At 36.3% G+C, this 18,565-nt stretch overlaps 2 protein-coding genes across 8 annotated transcripts; both read right to left on the reverse strand.

The window, feature by feature from the left end:
* Positions 1-1,524: 1,524 nt before the first annotated feature.
* On the reverse strand, positions 1,525-7,255 carry LOC110615898. Of its 5 annotated transcripts, XR_006350667.1 has the most exons (8): positions 6,901-7,252; positions 6,715-6,803; positions 6,490-6,628; positions 3,028-3,126; positions 2,751-2,870; positions 2,273-2,535; positions 1,911-2,172; positions 1,525-1,787 (listed from the first exon to the last, which is right to left on the reverse strand). XR_006350667.1 is itself a non-coding variant. In XM_043956549.1 (7 exons), the coding sequence occupies exons 1-7, from the start codon at positions 7,040-7,042 to the stop codon at positions 2,047-2,049; spliced, it is 972 nt and encodes a 323-aa protein (XP_043812484.1). In that variant the 5' UTR covers positions 7,043-7,255; the 3' UTR covers positions 1,525-2,046. The 5 variants fall into 5 exon arrangements, 4 of the variants coding, with proteins under 4 accessions (XP_043812484.1, XP_043812483.1, XP_043812486.1 ...); XM_043956549.1 differs by having other exon boundaries at positions 1,525-2,172; positions 6,490-6,622; positions 6,901-7,255; XM_043956548.1 differs by having other exon boundaries at positions 1,525-2,172.
* An 871-nt stretch (positions 7,256-8,126) lies between these two features.
* Positions 8,127-16,221, reverse strand: LOC110615428. Of its 3 annotated transcripts, none has more exons than XM_043956553.1 (8): positions 15,861-16,221; positions 15,675-15,763; positions 15,450-15,582; positions 9,968-10,066; positions 9,691-9,810; positions 9,212-9,474; positions 8,781-9,087; positions 8,127-8,679 (listed from the first exon to the last, which is right to left on the reverse strand). In XM_043956553.1, the coding sequence occupies exons 1-7, from the start codon at positions 16,000-16,002 to the stop codon at positions 9,040-9,042; spliced, it is 894 nt and encodes a 297-aa protein (XP_043812488.1). In that variant the 5' UTR covers positions 16,003-16,221; the 3' UTR covers positions 8,127-8,679; positions 8,781-9,039. The 3 variants fall into 3 exon arrangements, with proteins under 3 accessions (XP_043812488.1, XP_043812487.1, XP_021612960.2); XM_043956552.1 differs by having other exon boundaries at positions 8,797-9,087; positions 15,450-15,588; positions 15,861-16,219; XM_021757268.2 differs by having other exon boundaries at positions 15,450-15,588; positions 15,861-16,219.
* Positions 16,222-18,565: the final 2,344 nt, after the last annotated feature.

Raw genomic sequence — 18,565 nt, forward strand, 5'->3', positions numbered from 1 at the left:
TAGTTCATTTCTGCCATTTTTTTTTAATTACTATTAATTCTTTAAATTTTTATAAATTAAATAAATTCGTCCTGTTTTAAAATTAATCAATTAAAATATTTTTATATTTATAAAATATAACTATTTAATTTTTTTATTAAAAATTTACTAATCGTTGTACTATTTAATTTCTATAATTTTAATTATATATATTATTTAATTTCTATAATTTTAAATATTTATATTATTTAATTATTTTAATTAAAACTAAAATAGGTTAATTAATTAAATTTTATATAATAAAATTACATTTTAATTGAGTGATTTTAAAATAAAAAAAAAATTAATAAATTTTTATAAAATTTAGAGAACGAATAATAATTTTCAATTTATTTTTCTCTAGATGAGACCGTCGTTACTCTAAGCCCATGATTCAAAGCGTTATCATATCTTATTCCTCAAATACCATATTGTTACCCCTAATTTGGGAAGTAAGGAGGTGGAATCGAAAATAAAAATTTGTTTGTTTCACGACAATATTTTATAAAAAAATAGTTTTTATATTTTTTTATCAAAATAATATTTTATATTAATTTTTTTTAATTTTTAAATAGACCTTATTTTAATTTTTTTTAAATATATAGAAATTAGACGAGAGTCTGTTCAAATATTTAAAATTTTTTAATTCAAATGATTATTATTCTCGACCGCTGCAGCCGCTTTACACCACTACTAAAATTTAATAAATTTTATTTTTTAAAAAATATAATTTTTTATTAAAATCTGCTATTAAATATTAATAATATATAATATTAAGTATTAAAATTTTTAATTTCCTTAATATGATGAAATTTGCTGATGTATATGATTTTGCATTTGATATCTTTAAATTTATTACAAAGTATGAAATTAGAAATCATGTATATTAATTAGATTTTAAATTACTAATATTTCTAATTATTCTCTACTAGATTGTATATTTAATTATTAATTTTTTCATACATTATTTTAAATTCTAAATTTTTTTTATATTATTTTAAATTTTAAAAAATAAAATAATATACTATGATCTATTCTCCGTTTCGAAATCTGAATATAAAAGAGAGAATATTTTACTTCACTTTATATAAAAATATATTATTCTATAAAATAATATAAAATAATTTTATATTATATTGTAAAATAAAATATTTTAATATACGTAGGTATTTTCATAATCTCAATTTCCTATCCCTCTTACCAAACCAGGCATTGAAATAAATTGTTTGTACCATCCTCATTAAATGCTACAATTTATTATTAGGCTAGTAATTACATTATGAAGAAAAAAATTTTAACTTCACTCTTCAGCAATGTAGAAATTAGAAACGTTTCATTGGCTTATGGTTGGTTCTTTTGACATTATTTCCAACCAAAGAAAGTGAATGCCAATTTTTCTGCAGCCATACATTTACCTGCTTGCATGGTTCGGCCTCTCAAACCAATGTTATTCTCCCTGTAATGAGCTTATGCCTTATATCCATTTGAAGGGGGAAAGCAAGCCAATAATACACAAGCAACAACAGGATCCATTAAAAAAATAAAATAAAAAATGAGAGTAACAGAATGAATTTGCAGTATGCAGTTGTTCATTGCCTACGATTTTGCAATCCATTACAACAAATAAATTTTCTCAACCCCTCCTGTAACCAATCAATCTCCTCAAGGCTAAACAATAATGAGAGTTCTTCATGTTAACTGTAAATAGGCCAATTTACCTCGCCCTAGATTTCCCGGCCTTGGAACCACCACTGCCAAGACTTTAAACACTGCAATGTTACAAAAATGATTCTGATAAATGGATGAGCAAATCACCCCGCTCCACAACTATTTTCTTCCCCGAAATCCAGACTAACAAAGGAAAAGAAAAGATGAATGAATGTCAAATCCACCTGTCCCGGATGTAAGCAAGGCACAGTCAAGGTATTAGCACCGCCAGCATCATATCATTGCTAAACTTCCAGAGGTAGAGATTGAAGATCAAGTTACTTTTTTAACATGGATCACCATCTGGGTGGGTAAATCCAATCATGTGCTAACAACACCAGAGACCCAGGGAACAATCAGTGGTGCATTTGGGTGTGAGTTTCTATATGATTCAGAATACCTGTCCTTAAAATTCAGTTTTGGCTTCTCAGCCTGCATTTTGACAAACTTTAATATTAATTTTGTTTTGGTCCAAATCTAATTGAAAATTAGCTTATCATGGAGAGAGAGAGAGAGAGAGAGAGAGAGAGAGAGAGTCAACTCTTACATATTTCAGCCAGCACTCCTGATTCTTATGTTGATAGATATCTGGTGAGTAGCATCCTGTTTCAGATGGGCAATAGACCCATATGTTGCATTTCATTTCGCCTGGCTTTGCTCGTTTTGCCTGATCTAAGCAAGCTTGACAGCAGTCAGCTGCACTTTCTTTATGGTGGGTAAGGCCCCATCTGACAGCTGCACCATCATAATCAGTATGAAGCTCAGCATGGCATTCAGGTGGAACTGGCCTTCCAGGTAAAATTTCTTCATCTACAAAGAGAGGGAAAGAAAAAAAAAGAACATATCAGTGTATGGATATTTCTCTTTTACTTTTCCTATAAATGGAAAGTGGTGATGTGCCCATTGACACATGTAGAGCAAGTTAACATGGAAGGTCTGATCTCTTGCATCTATTCCTTCGCGTGGAGACAGACAAACAGATAGACTATCACAAACAGACATTTAAAAAAGGTTGACACAATTACCGTCCTCTTCACCCTCGGGCTTATCGTCATGCTCCTGGTTAATGATTTCAGTAGGCATCCAAAGGCCAATGTTCTCGGACAGCACAGCCCAATCAGAGTCCAAGGCTTTTATTAGCATCCCTATGGAATATTCAGTACCACCAGTAAGGAACAAGATACTGCCAAACAAGCATCAAACTCACCACAGGGATCAAACATGATGGATCCTCAATGGTTTTATTCACAGAATTAAACTCAAATGCCACGAAATCACAGGCTTCAAAGGCAAAAGCCATACTGGTTTGTTCTTGCAGGATAGTTGAATTCAGTAGCCCTATTCCACGGATCAATTGTTTGACTTCAAGCAGTTTTTCTTTGCGCCACCTTTCAACAGCTTCTGTTTATCAAAACATGATGCAACAAAGATAACTAGAAAGATTTGAAATAAATAAATAAACAAACTGCAGCCATTATCTTGGTTATTGTGGGCTGGCTAACAGTTTAAATGCGAGCATTCCAGATATTAAGTGTATCAACTAAGGTTGAGCAATTGACTTCTAAAACTGATATTTCGGGACCCAGCTACATTCAATGCAGTTTTCCTCCAACAACTGTAGAAAGAGTGCACTAGAATTGGAATAGAAATTAAATTGATTATTGGAAAAAGTAAATACAGAGTTTGAAAATTAAGACAATGCTAGCAAATTAAACAGAGCTTTAAGAATTGTAAGAGACAATAATTGGAAACATATTTGACTACTGAAGTCTGTGTTGGATTTGGTTGATTAAGTTGTTAGGGCCTTCCTGTTGCTGCTTATGCTTCTTGAATAAGCTCCTTTGATCACCTGGAAGAATCTGGATCCCATGAACTTCTGCCATTGTGCTAGAAGCTAATCAAGTCACCACTTCTCAACTTTAGCTAACCACCTCCTGTAAACTTCGACCTTTTGCTAACTTCTTCTCATAAATATCCATTAATCTTCAGAAAGAAATTAAATAATCTAGACCTTCCAACTTAATTAATAAAATAAATTTAACTTTACAAAAAATTAATTGAGCTGGACTTAGGCCTAAAATAATTTTCAATACCTCATAAAACTATATTGGTTAAACAGTTATATAACCTAAAATTTTTCTAACTAGCGAGGAAAAAATTGTAACCTCAAATTTTGAAATGCATAGCCTTATATTGGTTAGCAACTCATCAAGCCGTTATCATGGTTTCAAATAACATAACAACCATTATTTATGGGTTTTTCAAGGCTTCGTCACTCATCACCCTGTCATTCACAAGCATTTTCTGAGTTGTATGGATAAGAGCCATAACCACTATTAACGGTATAAGATGTTATTTAATGTCAAATAATGCCAGCAGCCATTACCCCCAATATTAGAACTGCTATAAATCACATGCAGACAATGTTTTATACATTTCTTTTCATTCTCTAACCCTTTATTTGAAATCAAAGGTTTCACAAGAATTCAAATCATTTATTTTCTATCAAATTTTTTGTTCGGAATGGAAAATTTCATTTCTTTTTAATATATAAAGTTTTCTTTTTTAAGAAATGAAATCATGCATGATTTTGTTAGAATTTATTTGAATTCTTTTCTTGCGAAATGAATCTTGCCAAACGGAGGATAAGCATTCCAGCCTTCTGTACCTACTGTTCCTATCACATTCTTTCAAAATTTCACCAAAATTTCTCCTTTTTATTAAGTCTCTCCCTTTGAGATTAAATTATCTAAATATCTCTATTCTCCATTACAAATTCTTGCAAAAGATGAGCCTTATTTCTGTTTTTCAACTATTTCTTTTCATTATTTGAAAAAACTTAGCTGTGTACCTAGTGCATATTATATAGTTATATATATCTATATAACAACTTTATTTGATGTATTTATCTTATCATATAATTGTGCATAATTTTACTTGTATTTGCTCATTTCATGAACTTTATAAATTTTTTCAAAAAATTTCTGTGGCGCCTAGCCATTATAGGCCTATTTCCATTATCCAACTGCGAAACATACAACAGAGTACTTCCCAAAGGATGTCCTCTAGTATTAGATAATGATTAAAGTTACAAAAAACCAAATAAAGAGGTAGCATTTTTAGAACAACATCCTGGGCAGCAGTTATACCTATATCCCTATGGTTGCATTTAAGCTTCTACTGTTACCTCACAGCAGAGAATGATGTATTTGGACATCAACTAAACTGCCCACCACTCAAGTATCTTCTAGAAATTAGAAAAAAGGTAATTCGCCTGGATATGGGTTCTCACAAAAGGCCACAAAATGAAATCAGCCACCAGTACCATGTGATATATGTACATAACTAGATAAAGATTGAGAATTAATGTGTAGATGGGCCGAATACATGTCCACATGCATCTCTGCCGATTACATGTGTTTGTGAATCGCAGTATTCCACTAAGCAAGAACCTTTCCTTTGTGGCAATTACAAAAATGATAAGTATGTTTTACAACACAAAAGCCTTGTGTTAACAAAATATGATCCTCCTTTGGGTTTATTATATCCACCTTCACCTCCCAGCTTGTTTCCTCCTATTCACAATTTCTAAATCAAGTATGAATTTCTTCCAGGCCAACTACTCATGTTACTACCTCAGCGTCAACAGTGCATAGTTTTGTTAAATCACCTTAAATGTCTGAGCTGAAGGGAAAAAGGAGAACAAGAGAAACCTATAAGGTAAATAGCTGCAATTAGACGCAAATGTAAACTGAGGAAACAATTGGGTGACAGCAATGTGGAAAAAACAATCATAGAGGGCAGAAGTAGAAGAAATTGAATTTATATTGTATGATTAAAGAGAGCAAGACAATTAGAGGGAAGAAGCAGGCAAAGTTCCCATGACTAAGCTGCAAAAGTAGAGTTGTCACAAACAACAGGAGCATGGTAGATATGGCAGTGGAAGAGGTACAAATAATGTGTTGGTCTTGGCAAATGAGTTCCAAAGTGTATCTAAAAGAGCAATTGCAAGTAGCAATAACCTTACAGAGAGAAACAAAAGAAATTTGTGAATCAGTAAAAACCTTTTTTCCCATTTTGAGATTCATGGACCATAAAGGACCCAAGCGCCTAACAACTAAGTGTGTTCAAACTAAGCAACTAAGTTCTATGAAAAACATTGAGAAATCCCTCAAGTGAAATCTTTAGATGTATGGTAATTCATAGAGCAACATATGCACAGATTAAAAAAAAAAAAAAGAAAAAAAAAAGAAATTTCTCCTAGAACTTTTATGGTTTCCGGTTGATCTCAGAAATAAGGCCCACAGTTCCCATCTAGCCAGACAAAAAGTTGGCAACAAAATTGTTATGCAATTTCATCATACCACCTTATTAAGATAGAGTCTAGTTGAAACCACATTGCCTCTACAACTAATATTTCCCAGGTTGCACTTATTAGTTATTATTATAGTTAACAAAGATAAATGAGGCACCGATTAATAAAACAGAAAATGTTAACCGTTAATGAACTGGGATCAGGGGAAAAATGAAGAATAATGCTTGCCCACCTACAAATTCTGTCCACAACATTATTTCACCATCTAAATTTGTAGCAATTCCACCAAAATTCAGTCTTTAAATCCACGTCAAGGAAACCCCACTTGTATTTCCAACTAAAATTACAAAATTAACTAAAACGCGTTGTTCAATAAACTGCTTTGCATGTAAATCAGTAATTCAATGGAACAACAATAGCGTAAAAACGATGAATATATATGAACCAACCTCGTTGCTCGGTGATATTGGCATTCGCGTTCAAACTTCTCAACCGCTGCAAAATCTCATCAGTTATCTTCCTTCTGACCTCCATTGGCAACTCAACGGCCTTTTCATCTGTCTTAAGCTCCTCATTGAGTTGCTTCACCTTTCAACAAAATCCCCACATGCTCCTAATCACCCATTCGGAATTAAAAATAACCTAAAAATCACGAAATAACATAAAATTCTTACCAATTTAACAAGCTCTAGAGGTTCATTAGCTCTTCGTATCTGAATTGATTCCTCCATCCTATTAATCTGATCCGGTGTGTAATTTACAACTGCAACAAAAATTTCTCAAAATCAAAAGCGAACCCCCAAAAAGGGAAAGATTCTAAAAAAGAATCAATTAAATTAAAACAACTAGCAAGATGTTACCGTTTTTTAAATCATTATTGGAGTAAATGTAGAGTGAACCATAGAGAGAGCGAAGAACGTAAAGAGCAACAACAATGTTGATGGAGCAAACTATAAGAGTGGTTCTCTTGTACGAGCATCCCCATTTCAATCCCCTCGCCATCTCCACCTCATTCCACCATATCCTCTCTCTCTCTCTCTCCCCCCCGATTCCACCAGATCAAAAACACAGATCACAGAATTCGCGACTAACGACGGTTGTTCTTCATCTCTGCATCGAACACGAAGGAGATTGGGGAATAAAGCGAGAGAGAGAGAGAGAGAGAGAGCCCTGCAATACAAGTTTCCTCTTAATTATGCGAAAGAAACAGTGAAGAGTGACCACCGTGCTTTTCAATTTTGTTAATTGTCATTAGTATCAATATTTTCTTGTTGCTAAATTGCGCTAAACGATGATTAATCTAATCACGTTTTAAAGCTACCTCCAGTGCTATCATGCGCTTTAGCTTTATAGCTAATGGAATTAGGTGGCTGGTGTTGATTATAAGCTTATAAAGCATGAAAATTAAAAATGTCACAGCTATTGGTTAGGCCAGTGTTGGTTCATAAGTGGGTAAACAACTAGGGACGCAACATTTATATTTTAAGAAATAAATTTAATATTTATATTTTTGAGAAATGGATTTAGCATTACATTTTAAAAAAATTGAACACAATATTTATATTTTTTTTAAATAAAATTTTATTGATATAATATTTAAAAATAAAATCTCTTTGAATCTGAGCTCCGCTCATTTTGTTTCAACCGCTAATAAAATTATTTTATTTATTAAGCTTCTTCTAATGTGCGCTGGGGGATTAGGTTAGGAAAACCCATCAAATTAAGCATTACTTGTGTGTGATTAATGAGCTCGTGCCCAAATGGCTGCTTTCTAAACCACTTTCAACAATAAATATACTTATCATGTAATTCATATTTTGCTTTCTATACACATTAATGACAATGAAATCTGGCTTGATTTCTCTGTTCTGTTAATCTCAAATTATTTATTAAATCTAATATTTCAAAATATTATGACAATTTGTATAGAAAATATTACAACAATTGATATTTATGATATTTTTATAAATTTATCTTATTTTATATATTATAATTATACAACGTGTATTTTTATTTTTATTAATTAAATAATACTTTATTTTTTTAAAAAAGATAAAATGAAAGTATACTCTGATTGAAGCCTAAAGCCACCATGCTGAAGCCCTTTTTATACCCTCTCCTTTAGTCGCGCTTTAAAGGCCTATTGGATTTTCTCCTTCAGAGTTGAAGGGTCTCGATATTCCTACAACCACTTCTCATAGGCGTGCCAAACCTTATCTTCTATAGCCCGAGCATCCCTCAGCAGTCGTTTAGGGCAAAAACCTCTTGGCGGAATTATTATTGCTGAAGTCGGGATTCCTCTGCTGCCAAAGTCATGCCCCTCAGCTCCTCAATATATTTGTTGAGCTTTTGCTGGAGGAAAGCGATACAAGCCAAAGCATCATCGTGCTGGGCCTCGGCCTCATCGCGCTGACAATGGGTCTCCTCCAAGGCAGACAGTTGTGCAAAGGCTTCATCTCGCTGAGACTCCACCACAGAAGCTCATTGGGAAGCCTGGTGACCTCCTTCCTCATCTCTCCCAGCTGTTTGGTGAGGTCCTCGATTTGCCCTTTGAACTCGATAATGTGCCCACGGGCATTACCAGTGGCAACTATATTCTCGCCCTGGCGTTCCTCAGCAATACGTTGTTCCACCGAACTCTGAAAAGACCGATTTTGGACAAAGCATGCCACAGAAAAGCAAAAGCGAGGTTAAGAAAGCTAAAAGATTAAAAATACTCTCAAGAAGGCAGATAACTTACCATGAGGAATATCTACCTCAAACTGTCTCCAAGGTCTTCCAAGAAGCACGAGCACAAGACCATCTGTTGCTTGATGGAGTAGACCAGATGGCTGACGAAGGCCAAAAAGCGGGGATTAGAAGCATCCGATATCCCCTCGAACATCCTATCGCACAGCATCGTGGCTGCAGAAACTGGTATGGACTCAATAGTCACCTCGGCGGCATTCAATAACTCGTTGTCTGGGGCAAATGACAAGTACTCCACTGTCTTTTTACCTTTATGATTCAGAATACCTGTCCTTAAAATTCAGTTTTGGCTTCTCAGCCTGCATTTTGACAAACTTTAATATTAATTTTGTTTTGGTCCAAATCTAATTGAAAATTAGCTTATCATGGAAAGATGAGAGAGAGAGAGAGAGAGAGAGAGATAGAGAGAGAGTCAACTCTTACATATTTCAGCCAGCACTCCTGATTCTTATGTTGATAGATATCTGGTGAGTAGCATCCTGTTTCAGATGGGCAATAGACCCATATGTTGCATTTCATTTCGCCTGGCTTTGCTCGTTTTGCCTGATCTAAGCAAGCTTGACAGCAGTCAGCTGCACTTTCGTTATGGTGGGTAAGGCCCCATCTGACAGCTGCACCATCATAATCAGTATGAAGCTCAGCATGGCATTCAGGTGGAACTGGCCTTCCAGGTAAAATTTCTTCATCTACAAAGAGAGGGAAAGAAAAAAAAAGAACATATCAGTGTATGGATATTTCTCTTTTACTTTTCATATAAATGGAAAGTGGTGATGTGCCCATTGACACATGTAGAGCAAGTTAACATGGAACGTCTGATCTCTTGCACCTATTCCTTCGCGTGAGAGACAGACAAACAGATAGACTATCACAAACAGACATTTAAAAAAGGTTGACACAATTACCGTCCTCTTCACCCTCGGGCTTATCGTCATGCTCCTGGTTAATGATTTCAGTAGGCATCCAAAGGCCAATGTTCTCGGACAGCACAGCCCAATCAGAGTCCAAGGCTTTTATTAGCATCCCTATGGAATATTCAGTACCACCAGTAAGGAACAAGATACTGCCAAACAAGCATCAAACTCACCACAGGGATCAAACATGATGGATCCTCAATGGTTTTATTCACAGAATTAAACTCAAATGCCACGAAATCACAGGCTTCAAAGGCAAAAGCCATACTGGTTTGTTCTTGCAGGATAGTTGAATTCAGTAGCCCTATTCCACGGATCAATTGTTTGACTTCAAGCAGTTTTTCTTTGCGCCACCTTTCAACAGCTTCTGTTTATCAAAACATGATGCAACAAAGATAACTAGAAAGATTTGAAATAAATAAATAAACAAACTGCAGCCATTATCTTGGTTATTGTGGGCTGGCTAACAGTTTAAATGCGAGCATTCCAGATATTAAGTGTATCAACTAAGGTTGAGCAATTGACTTCTAAAACTGATATTTCAGGACCTGGCTACATTCAATGCAGTTTTCCTCCAACAACTGTAGAAAGAGTGCACTAGAATTGGAATAGAAATTAAATTGATTATTGGAAAAAGTAAATACAGAGTTTGAAAACTAAGACAATGCTAGCAAATTAAACAGAGCTTTAAGAATTGTAAGAGACAATAATTGGAAACATATTTGACTACTGAAGTCTGTGTTGGATTTGGTTGATTAAGTTGTTAGGGCCTTCCTGTTGCTGCTTATGCTTCTTGAATAAGCTCCTTTGATCACCTGGAAGAATCTGGATCCCATGAACTTCTGCCATTGTGCTAGAAGCTAATCAAGTCACCACTTCTCAACTTTAGCTAACCACCTCCTGTAAACTTCGACCTTTTGCTAACTTCTTCTCATAAATATCCATTAATCTTCAGAAAGAAATTAAATAATCTAGACCTTCCAACTTAATTAATAAAATAAATTTAACTTTACAAAAAATTAATTGAGCTGGACTTAGGCCTAAAATAATTTTCAATACCTCATAAAACTATTTTGGTTAAACAGTTATATAACCTAAAAATTTTTTAACTAGCGAGGAAAAAATTGTAACCTCAAATTTTGAAATGCATAGCCTTATATTGGTTAGCAACTCATCAAGCCGTTATCATGGTTTCAAATAACATAACAACCATTATTTATGGGTTTTTCAAGGCTTCGTCACTCATCACCCTGTCATTCACAAGCATTTTCTGAGTTGTATGGATAAGAGCCATAACCACTATTAATGGTATAAGATGTTATTTAATGTCAAATAATGCCAGCAGCCATTACCCCCAATATTAGAACTGCTATAAATCACATGCAGACAATGTTTTATACATTTCTTTTCATTCTCTAACCCTTTATTTGAAATCAAAGGTTTCACAAGAATTCAAATCATTTATTTTCTATCAAATTTTTTGTTCGGAATGGAAAAATTCATTTCTTTTTAATATATAAAGTTTTCTTTTTTTAAGAAATGAAATCATGCATGATTTCGTTAGAATTTATTTGAATTCTTTTCTTGCGAAATAAATCTTGCCAAACGGAGGATAAGCATTCCAGCCTTCTGTACCTACTGTTCCTATCACATTCTTTCAAAATTTCACCAAAATTTCTCCTTTTTATTAAGTCTCTCCCTTTGAGATTAAATTATCTAAATATCTCTATTCTCCATTACAAATTCTTGCAAAAGATGAGCCTTATTCTGTTTTTCAACTATTTCTTTTCATTATTTGAAAAAACTTAGCTGTGTACCTAGTGCATATTATATAGTTATATATATCTATATAACAACTTTATTTGATGTATTTATCTTATCATATAATTGTGCATAATTTTACTTGTATTTGCTCATTTCATGAACTTAATAAATTTTTTCAATGATTGGCTTGTGGCAGTTATGAGATTGTTTAATGATATGGATGTCTGTATGATTTTGGTTGTTTGTTGGGCTATCTGGAATAGCCGTAATTCTGTTATTTGGGCGAACAAATTTAAAACTCCTGCTGCGACTTGGTTCGCTGCGAAACGCACTCTAGGTGACTGGCAGAATGCTCAAGAGAAGAGAGAACAAGGCGCGAGAATTGCTAGGCCACGAATTTGGAAACCCCCTGATCTTGGGTGGATAAAAGTAAATATTGATGCTGCTACGAACGTGGATGACGCGTTTACAGGTGTGGCATTTGTTGCTCGGGATGAACATGGCAGGTTCGTAGCTGCTAGGAATAGCCGAATTGTTGGTCTCTTCTCTCCTAGAGTGGCTGAAGCTATTGCTTTCAAAGAAGCTCTTAGTTGGATTCAAGCTGAAGGTTGGACACATGTGTGCTGTGAAGGTGATTCTTTGGATGTTGTTCATGCGATTGAGTCTGCTTTTTTGCTGGATTTAACGTCTTTCGGTGCTGTTATTAATGATATCAAAACTCTTGTAAGGTCTTGGCGTGGTAATTGTGGAGTTGCTGCAGTTCCAAGAACAGCTAATTCGGCTGCCCATTGCTTAGCTCAGGCTACTAGAAATCCTGTTTCTGTTGGTGCGTGGAGAGGTGCTCCACCCAACTTTCTAAATGTTGTTTTGTTAGCTGATCTAAATTAATAAAACAACGCATTTCCCTCAAAAAAAAAATAAATTTTTTCAAAAAATTTCTGTGGTGCCTAGCCATTATAGGCCTATTTCCATTATCCAACTGCGAAACATACAACAGAGTACTTCCCAAAGGATGTCCTCTAGTATTAGATAATGATTAAAGTTACAAAAAACCAAATAAAGAGGTAGCATTTTTAGAACAACATCCTGGGCAGCAGTTATACCTATATGCCTATGGTTGCATTTAAGCTTCTACTGTTACCTCACAGCAGAGAATGATGTATTTGGACATCAACTAAACTGCCCACCACTCAAGTATCTTCTAGAAATTAGAAAAAAGGTAATTCGCCTGGATATGGGTTCTCACAAAAGGCCACAAAATGAAATCAGCCACCAGTACCATGTGATATATGTACATAACTAGATAAAGATTGAGAATTAATGTGTAGATGGGCCGAATACATGTCCACATGCATCTCTGCCAATTACATGTGCTTGTGAATCGCAGTATTCCACTAAGCAAGAACCTTTCCTTTGTGGCAATTACAAAAATGATAAGTATGTTTTACAACACAAAAGCCTTGTGTTAACAAAATACGATCCTCCTTTGGGTTTATTATATCCACCTTCACCTCCCAGCTTGTTTCCTCCTATTCACAATTTCTAAATCAAGTATTAAGGTTTGCTCTCTTTTCTTTTCCTACTTTTCTTTTTGTAATTATTAATGACATTCCCTCATTGATCTTCTACAATTTTGAATTCTTTCATTTCTTTGACAGTCATCCATAAATTCAACAATTTAGAATCTTATCAGGGGCTGCCCTAAAAGCATGTTCTGCACTAGGGGTGAGCACTATTCGGTTTAAACCCAAATAACCGACCGAACCGAATTAAAAATTTGGTTCGGTTTTATTTTTAATTCGGTTCGGTTCGGGTTTAATTTTCTAAAAAATCGGTGATTTCGGTTCGGTTCAGTTTTAAATTCAAAAATTTCGATTAGACCGAACCGAACTGAAATCACCTATACTATGTCGTTTTGAAGTGTACCCTTATATTTGCCCTAAATCTAAAAGCTGAGAGTTCACGCTATCCATTCCACGCCGCCTCACATCACACATGCCTGTGCCTCTTCTCTGAGCATTGAGCTCCACCACTTCCAACAGGTCCACTGTCCACCGTCCGACCTCCACTCTCCTCCCGACATCAACCGATTAACCATCGCGGCTAACTCGGGTCATCGATCTCTAGTCTCTCTCTCCACTCTCCTCCCGACATTGACCGATTAACCATCGCGGCTAACTTGGGTCATCGATCTTCACTACGTTGCGGATGCGCGAGTCGCGACTTAGTTAGCAACGCCGACTCCTCCTCATCTCAGTGTCGCGCTCAGAGAGTCTCAGTCACTGGTGGATTTGTAGTTTTCTCCCAAGGTTTTTTCAATTTCTCTAGCTTCTAACCCAAATCCTCTCTCCCGGTACTTGCTTCTTTGTGTTGTTGACATGTCTCTGTCACTGGTGGATTTGTAGTTTTCTCCCAAGGTTTTTTCAATTTCTCTAGCTTCTAACCCAAATCCTCTCTCCCAGTACTTGCTTCTTTGTGTAGTTGACATTTTTTTCGCTTTCTGATGTGTTGCATGCAAGAAGAGCCTTTTCGCGGCCTCCACGCAATCGTCGGCGTCGGTCGTCGCTCTCCATTCCATTGGCTCTCCGCGCCGTAAGCAACTTGGTTGTTCTCAATCGGTTCGACCGATTGAACCGACCGAACCAAATCGGTTTGATTCAATTCGGTTATTCCTCTTATTCGGTTCGGTTCGGTTTGTGTAAAATACTACAATTCGATTTTCGGTTTTTTCGGTTCGGTTCGGTTTTGAACCGAACCGACCGAATGCTCACCCCTATTCTGCACCATACAAATCCCATCCTCCCCCCCCCCCCGGCGGGAAACTTGAATTTCTTCCAGGCCAACTACTCATGTTACTACCTCAGCGTCAACAGTGCATAGTTTTGTTAAATCACCTTAAATGTCTGAGCTGAAGGGAAAAAGGAGAACAAGAGAAACCTATAAGGTAAATAGCTGCAATTAGACGCAAATGTAAACTGAGGAAACAATTGGGTGACAGCAATGTGGAAAAAACAATCATAGAGGGAAGAAGTAGAAGAAATTGAATTTATATTGTATGATTAAAGAGAGCAAGACAATTAGAGGGAAGAAGCAGGCAAAGTTCCCATGACTAAGCTGCAAAAGCAGAGTTGTCACAAACAACAGGAGCATGGTAGATATGGCAGTGGAAGAGGTACAAATAATGTGTCGGTCTTGGCAAATGAGTTCCAAAGTGTATCTAAAAGAGCAATTGCAAGTAGCAATAACCTTACAGAGAGAAACAAAAGAAATTTGTGAATCAGTAAAAACCTTTTTTCCCATTTTGAGATTCATGGACCATAAAGGACCCAAGCGCCTAACAACTAAGTGTGTTCAAACTAAGCAACTAAGTTCTATGAAAAACATTGAGAAATCCCTCAAGTGAAATCTTTAGATGTATGGTAATTCATAGAGCAACATATGCACAGATTAAAAAAAAAAAAGAAAAAAAAAAGAAATTTCTCCTAGAACTTTTATGGTTTCCGGTTGATCTCAGAAATAAGGCCCACAGTTCCCATCTAGCCAGACAAAAAGTTGGCAACAAAATTGTTATGCAATTTCATCATACCACCTTATTAAGATAGAGACTAGTTGAAACCACATTGCCTCTACAACTAATATTTCCCAGGTTGCACTTATTAGTTATTATTATAGTTAACAAAGATAAATGAGGCACCGATTAATAAAACAGAAAATGTTAACCGTTAATGAACTGGGATCAGGGGAAAAATGAAGAATAACGCTTGCCCACCTACAAATTCTGTCCACAACATTATTTCACCATCTAAATTTTTAGCAGTTCCACCAAAATTCAGTCTTTAAATCCACGTCAAGGAAACCCCACTTGTATTTCCAACTAAAATTACAAAATTAACTAAAACGCGTTGCTCAATAAACTGCTTTGCATGTAAATCAGTAATTCAATGGAACAACAATAGCGTAAAAACGATGAATATATATGAACCAACCTCGTTGCTCGGTGATATTGGCATTCGCGTTCAAACTTCTCAACCGCTGCAAAATCTCATCAGTTATCTTCCTTCTGACCTCCATTGGCAACTCAACGGCCTTTTCATCTGTCTTAAGCTCCTCATTGAGTTGCTTCACCTTTCAACAAAATCCCCACATGCTCCTAATCACCCATTCGGAATTAAAAATAACCTAAAAATCACGAAATAACATAAAATTCTTACCAATTTAACAAGCTCTAGAGGTTCATTAGCTCTTCGTATCTGAATTGATTCCTCCATCCTATTAATCTGATCCGGTGTGTAATTTACAACTGCAACAAAAATATCTCAAAATCAAAAGCGAATCCCCAAAAAGGGAAAGATTCTAAAAAAGAATCAATTAAATTAAAACAACTAGCAAGATGTTACCGTTTTTTAAATCATTATTGGAGTAAATGTAGAGTGAACCATAGAGAGAGCGAAGAACGTAAAGAGCAACAACAATGTTGATGGAGCAAACTATAAGAGTGGTTCTCTTGTACGAGCATCCCCATTTCACTCCCCTCGCCATCTCCACCTCATTCCACCATATCACCTCTCTCTCTCTCTCTCTCTCTGCCCCCCGATTCCATCAGATCAAAAACACAGATCACAGAATTCGAGACTAACGACGGCTGTTCTTCATCTCTGCATCGAACACGAAGGAGATTGGGGAATAAAGCGAGAGAGAGAGATAGAGAGAGAGAGAGCCCTGCAATACAAGTTTCCTCTTAATTATGCGAAAGAAACAGTGAAGAGTGACCACCGTGCTTTTCAATTTTGTTAATTGTCATTAGTATCAATATTTTATTGTTGCTAAATTGCGCTAAACGATGATTAATCTAATCACGTTTTAAAGCTACCTCCAGTGCTATCATGCGCTTTAGCTTTATAGCTAATGGAATTAGGTGGCTGGTGTTGATTATAAGCTTATAAAGCATGAAAATTAAAAATGTCACAGCTATTGGTTAGGCCAGTGTTGGTTCATAAGTGGGTAAACAACTAGGGACGCAACATTTATATTTTAAGAAATAAATTTAATATTTATATTTTTGAGAAATGGATTTAGCATTACATTTTAAAAAAATTGAACACAATATTTATATTTTTTTAAAATAAAATTTTATTGATATAATATTTCAAAATAAAATCCTTTGAATTTGAGCTCCGCTCATTTTGTTTAAACCGCTAATAAAATTATTTTATTTATTAAGCTTGTTCTAATGTGCGCTGGGGGATTAGGTTAGGAAAACCCATCAAATTAAGCATTACTTGTGTGTGATTAATGAGCTCGTGCCCAAATGGCTGCTTTCTAAACCACTTTCAACAATAAATATACTTATCATGTAATTCATATTTTGCTTTCTATACACATTAATGACAATGAAATCTGGCTTGATTTCTCTGTTCTGTTAATCTCAAATTATTTATTAAATCTAATATTTCAAAATATTATGACAATTTGTATAGAAAATATTACAACAATTGATATTTATGATATTTTTATAAATTTATCTTATTTTATATATTATAATTATACAACGTGTATTTTTATTTTTATTAATTAAATAATACTTTATTTTTTTAAAAAAGATAAAATGAAAGTATACTCTGATTGAAGCCTAAAGCCACCATGCTGAAGCCCTTTTTATACCCTCTCCTTTAGTCGCGCTTTAAAGGCCTATTGGATTTTCTCCTTCAGAGTTGAAGGGTCTCGATATTCCTGCAACCGCTTCTCATAGGTGTGCCAAACCTTCTCTTCTACAGCCCGAGCATCCCTCAACAGTCGTTTAGGGCAAAAACCTCTTGGCGGAATTATTATTGCTGAAGTCGGGATTCCTCTGCTGCCAAAGTCATGCCCCTCAGCTCCTCAATATATTTGTTGAGCTCTTGCTGGAGGAAAGCGACATAAGCCAAAGCATCATCGTGCTGGGCCTCGGCCTCATCGCGCTGACAGTGGGTCTCCTCCAAGGCAGACAGTTGTGCAAAGGCTTCATCTCGCTGAGACTCCTCCACAGAAGCTCATTGGGAAGCCTGGTGACCTCCTTCCTCATCTCCCCCAGCTGCTTAGTGAGGTCCTCGATTTGCCCTTTGAACTCGATAATGTGCCCACGGGCATTACCAGTGGCAACTATATTCTCGCCCTGGCGTTCCTCAGCAATACGTTGTTCCACCGAACTCTGAAAAGACCGATTTTGGACAAAGCATGCCACAGAAAAGCAAAAGCAAGGTTAAGAAAGCTAAAAGATTAAAAATACTCTCAAGAAGGCAGATAACTTACCATGAGGAATATCTCCCTCAAACTGTCTCCAAGGTCCTCCAAGAAGCACGAGCACAAGACCATCTGTTGCTTGATGGAGCAGACCAGATGGCTGACGAGGGCCAAAAAGCGGGGATTAGAAGCATCCGATATCCCCTCGAACATCCTATCGCACAACATCGTGGCTGCAGAAACTGGTATGGACTCAGTAGTCACCTCGGCGGCATTCAATAACTCGTTGTCTGGGGCAAATGACAAGTACTCCATTGTCTTTTTACCTTTATCAACAGGGGGAGAAAGGGCTACCCCGATAAGTCCAGAGATTTGGGCGCACTTCCCTGCTCTCAGTCACAGGTTTGAAAGTTCGAACCCGCTTGGCAGCCACGCCCCTGATCACGATAGCTCCCACGGCTTTTATAGGTGGGACATCCAGGGGAGCAGTCCTGGTGCCCTCTTCTAAGCTACTCTCAGCTAACTCGCTGAGCGTGATGGGCTCCTTAGGGTTTCCTTGGGAGCGGGAGGAGTCTCGGCAGAAGCAGGCGCTTTAGAGGGACCGACGTCCTCGTGGCGGCGGAGCGAGAATCCCCCGTCGCGGGTACCAAAGCCAGAGAAGGTGCAGGGACAGGGGCAAAGTGACGAGCTGCAAAAGCAGGGTCCACGGCTTGGAAGACCTCCCAGGTCACATCGACTACAGTCTTATTGGCCTTAAAAGCGGCCATGTCACCTTCATACTCTCCCGAGACAAGGTAAAATTCTTGGGGAGCTTGATGGTGTATATTGATGAGGCAAAAGCTGAAAATAAAATACCAATTCAGTTAGAGCCTGAAATAAAAAA

Source organism: Manihot esculenta, chromosome 5, assembly GCF_001659605.2.
Source record: "Manihot esculenta cultivar AM560-2 chromosome 5, M.esculenta_v8, whole genome shotgun sequence".
In the NCBI taxonomy this organism is placed as follows: Eukaryota; Viridiplantae; Streptophyta; class Magnoliopsida; order Malpighiales; family Euphorbiaceae; genus Manihot; species Manihot esculenta.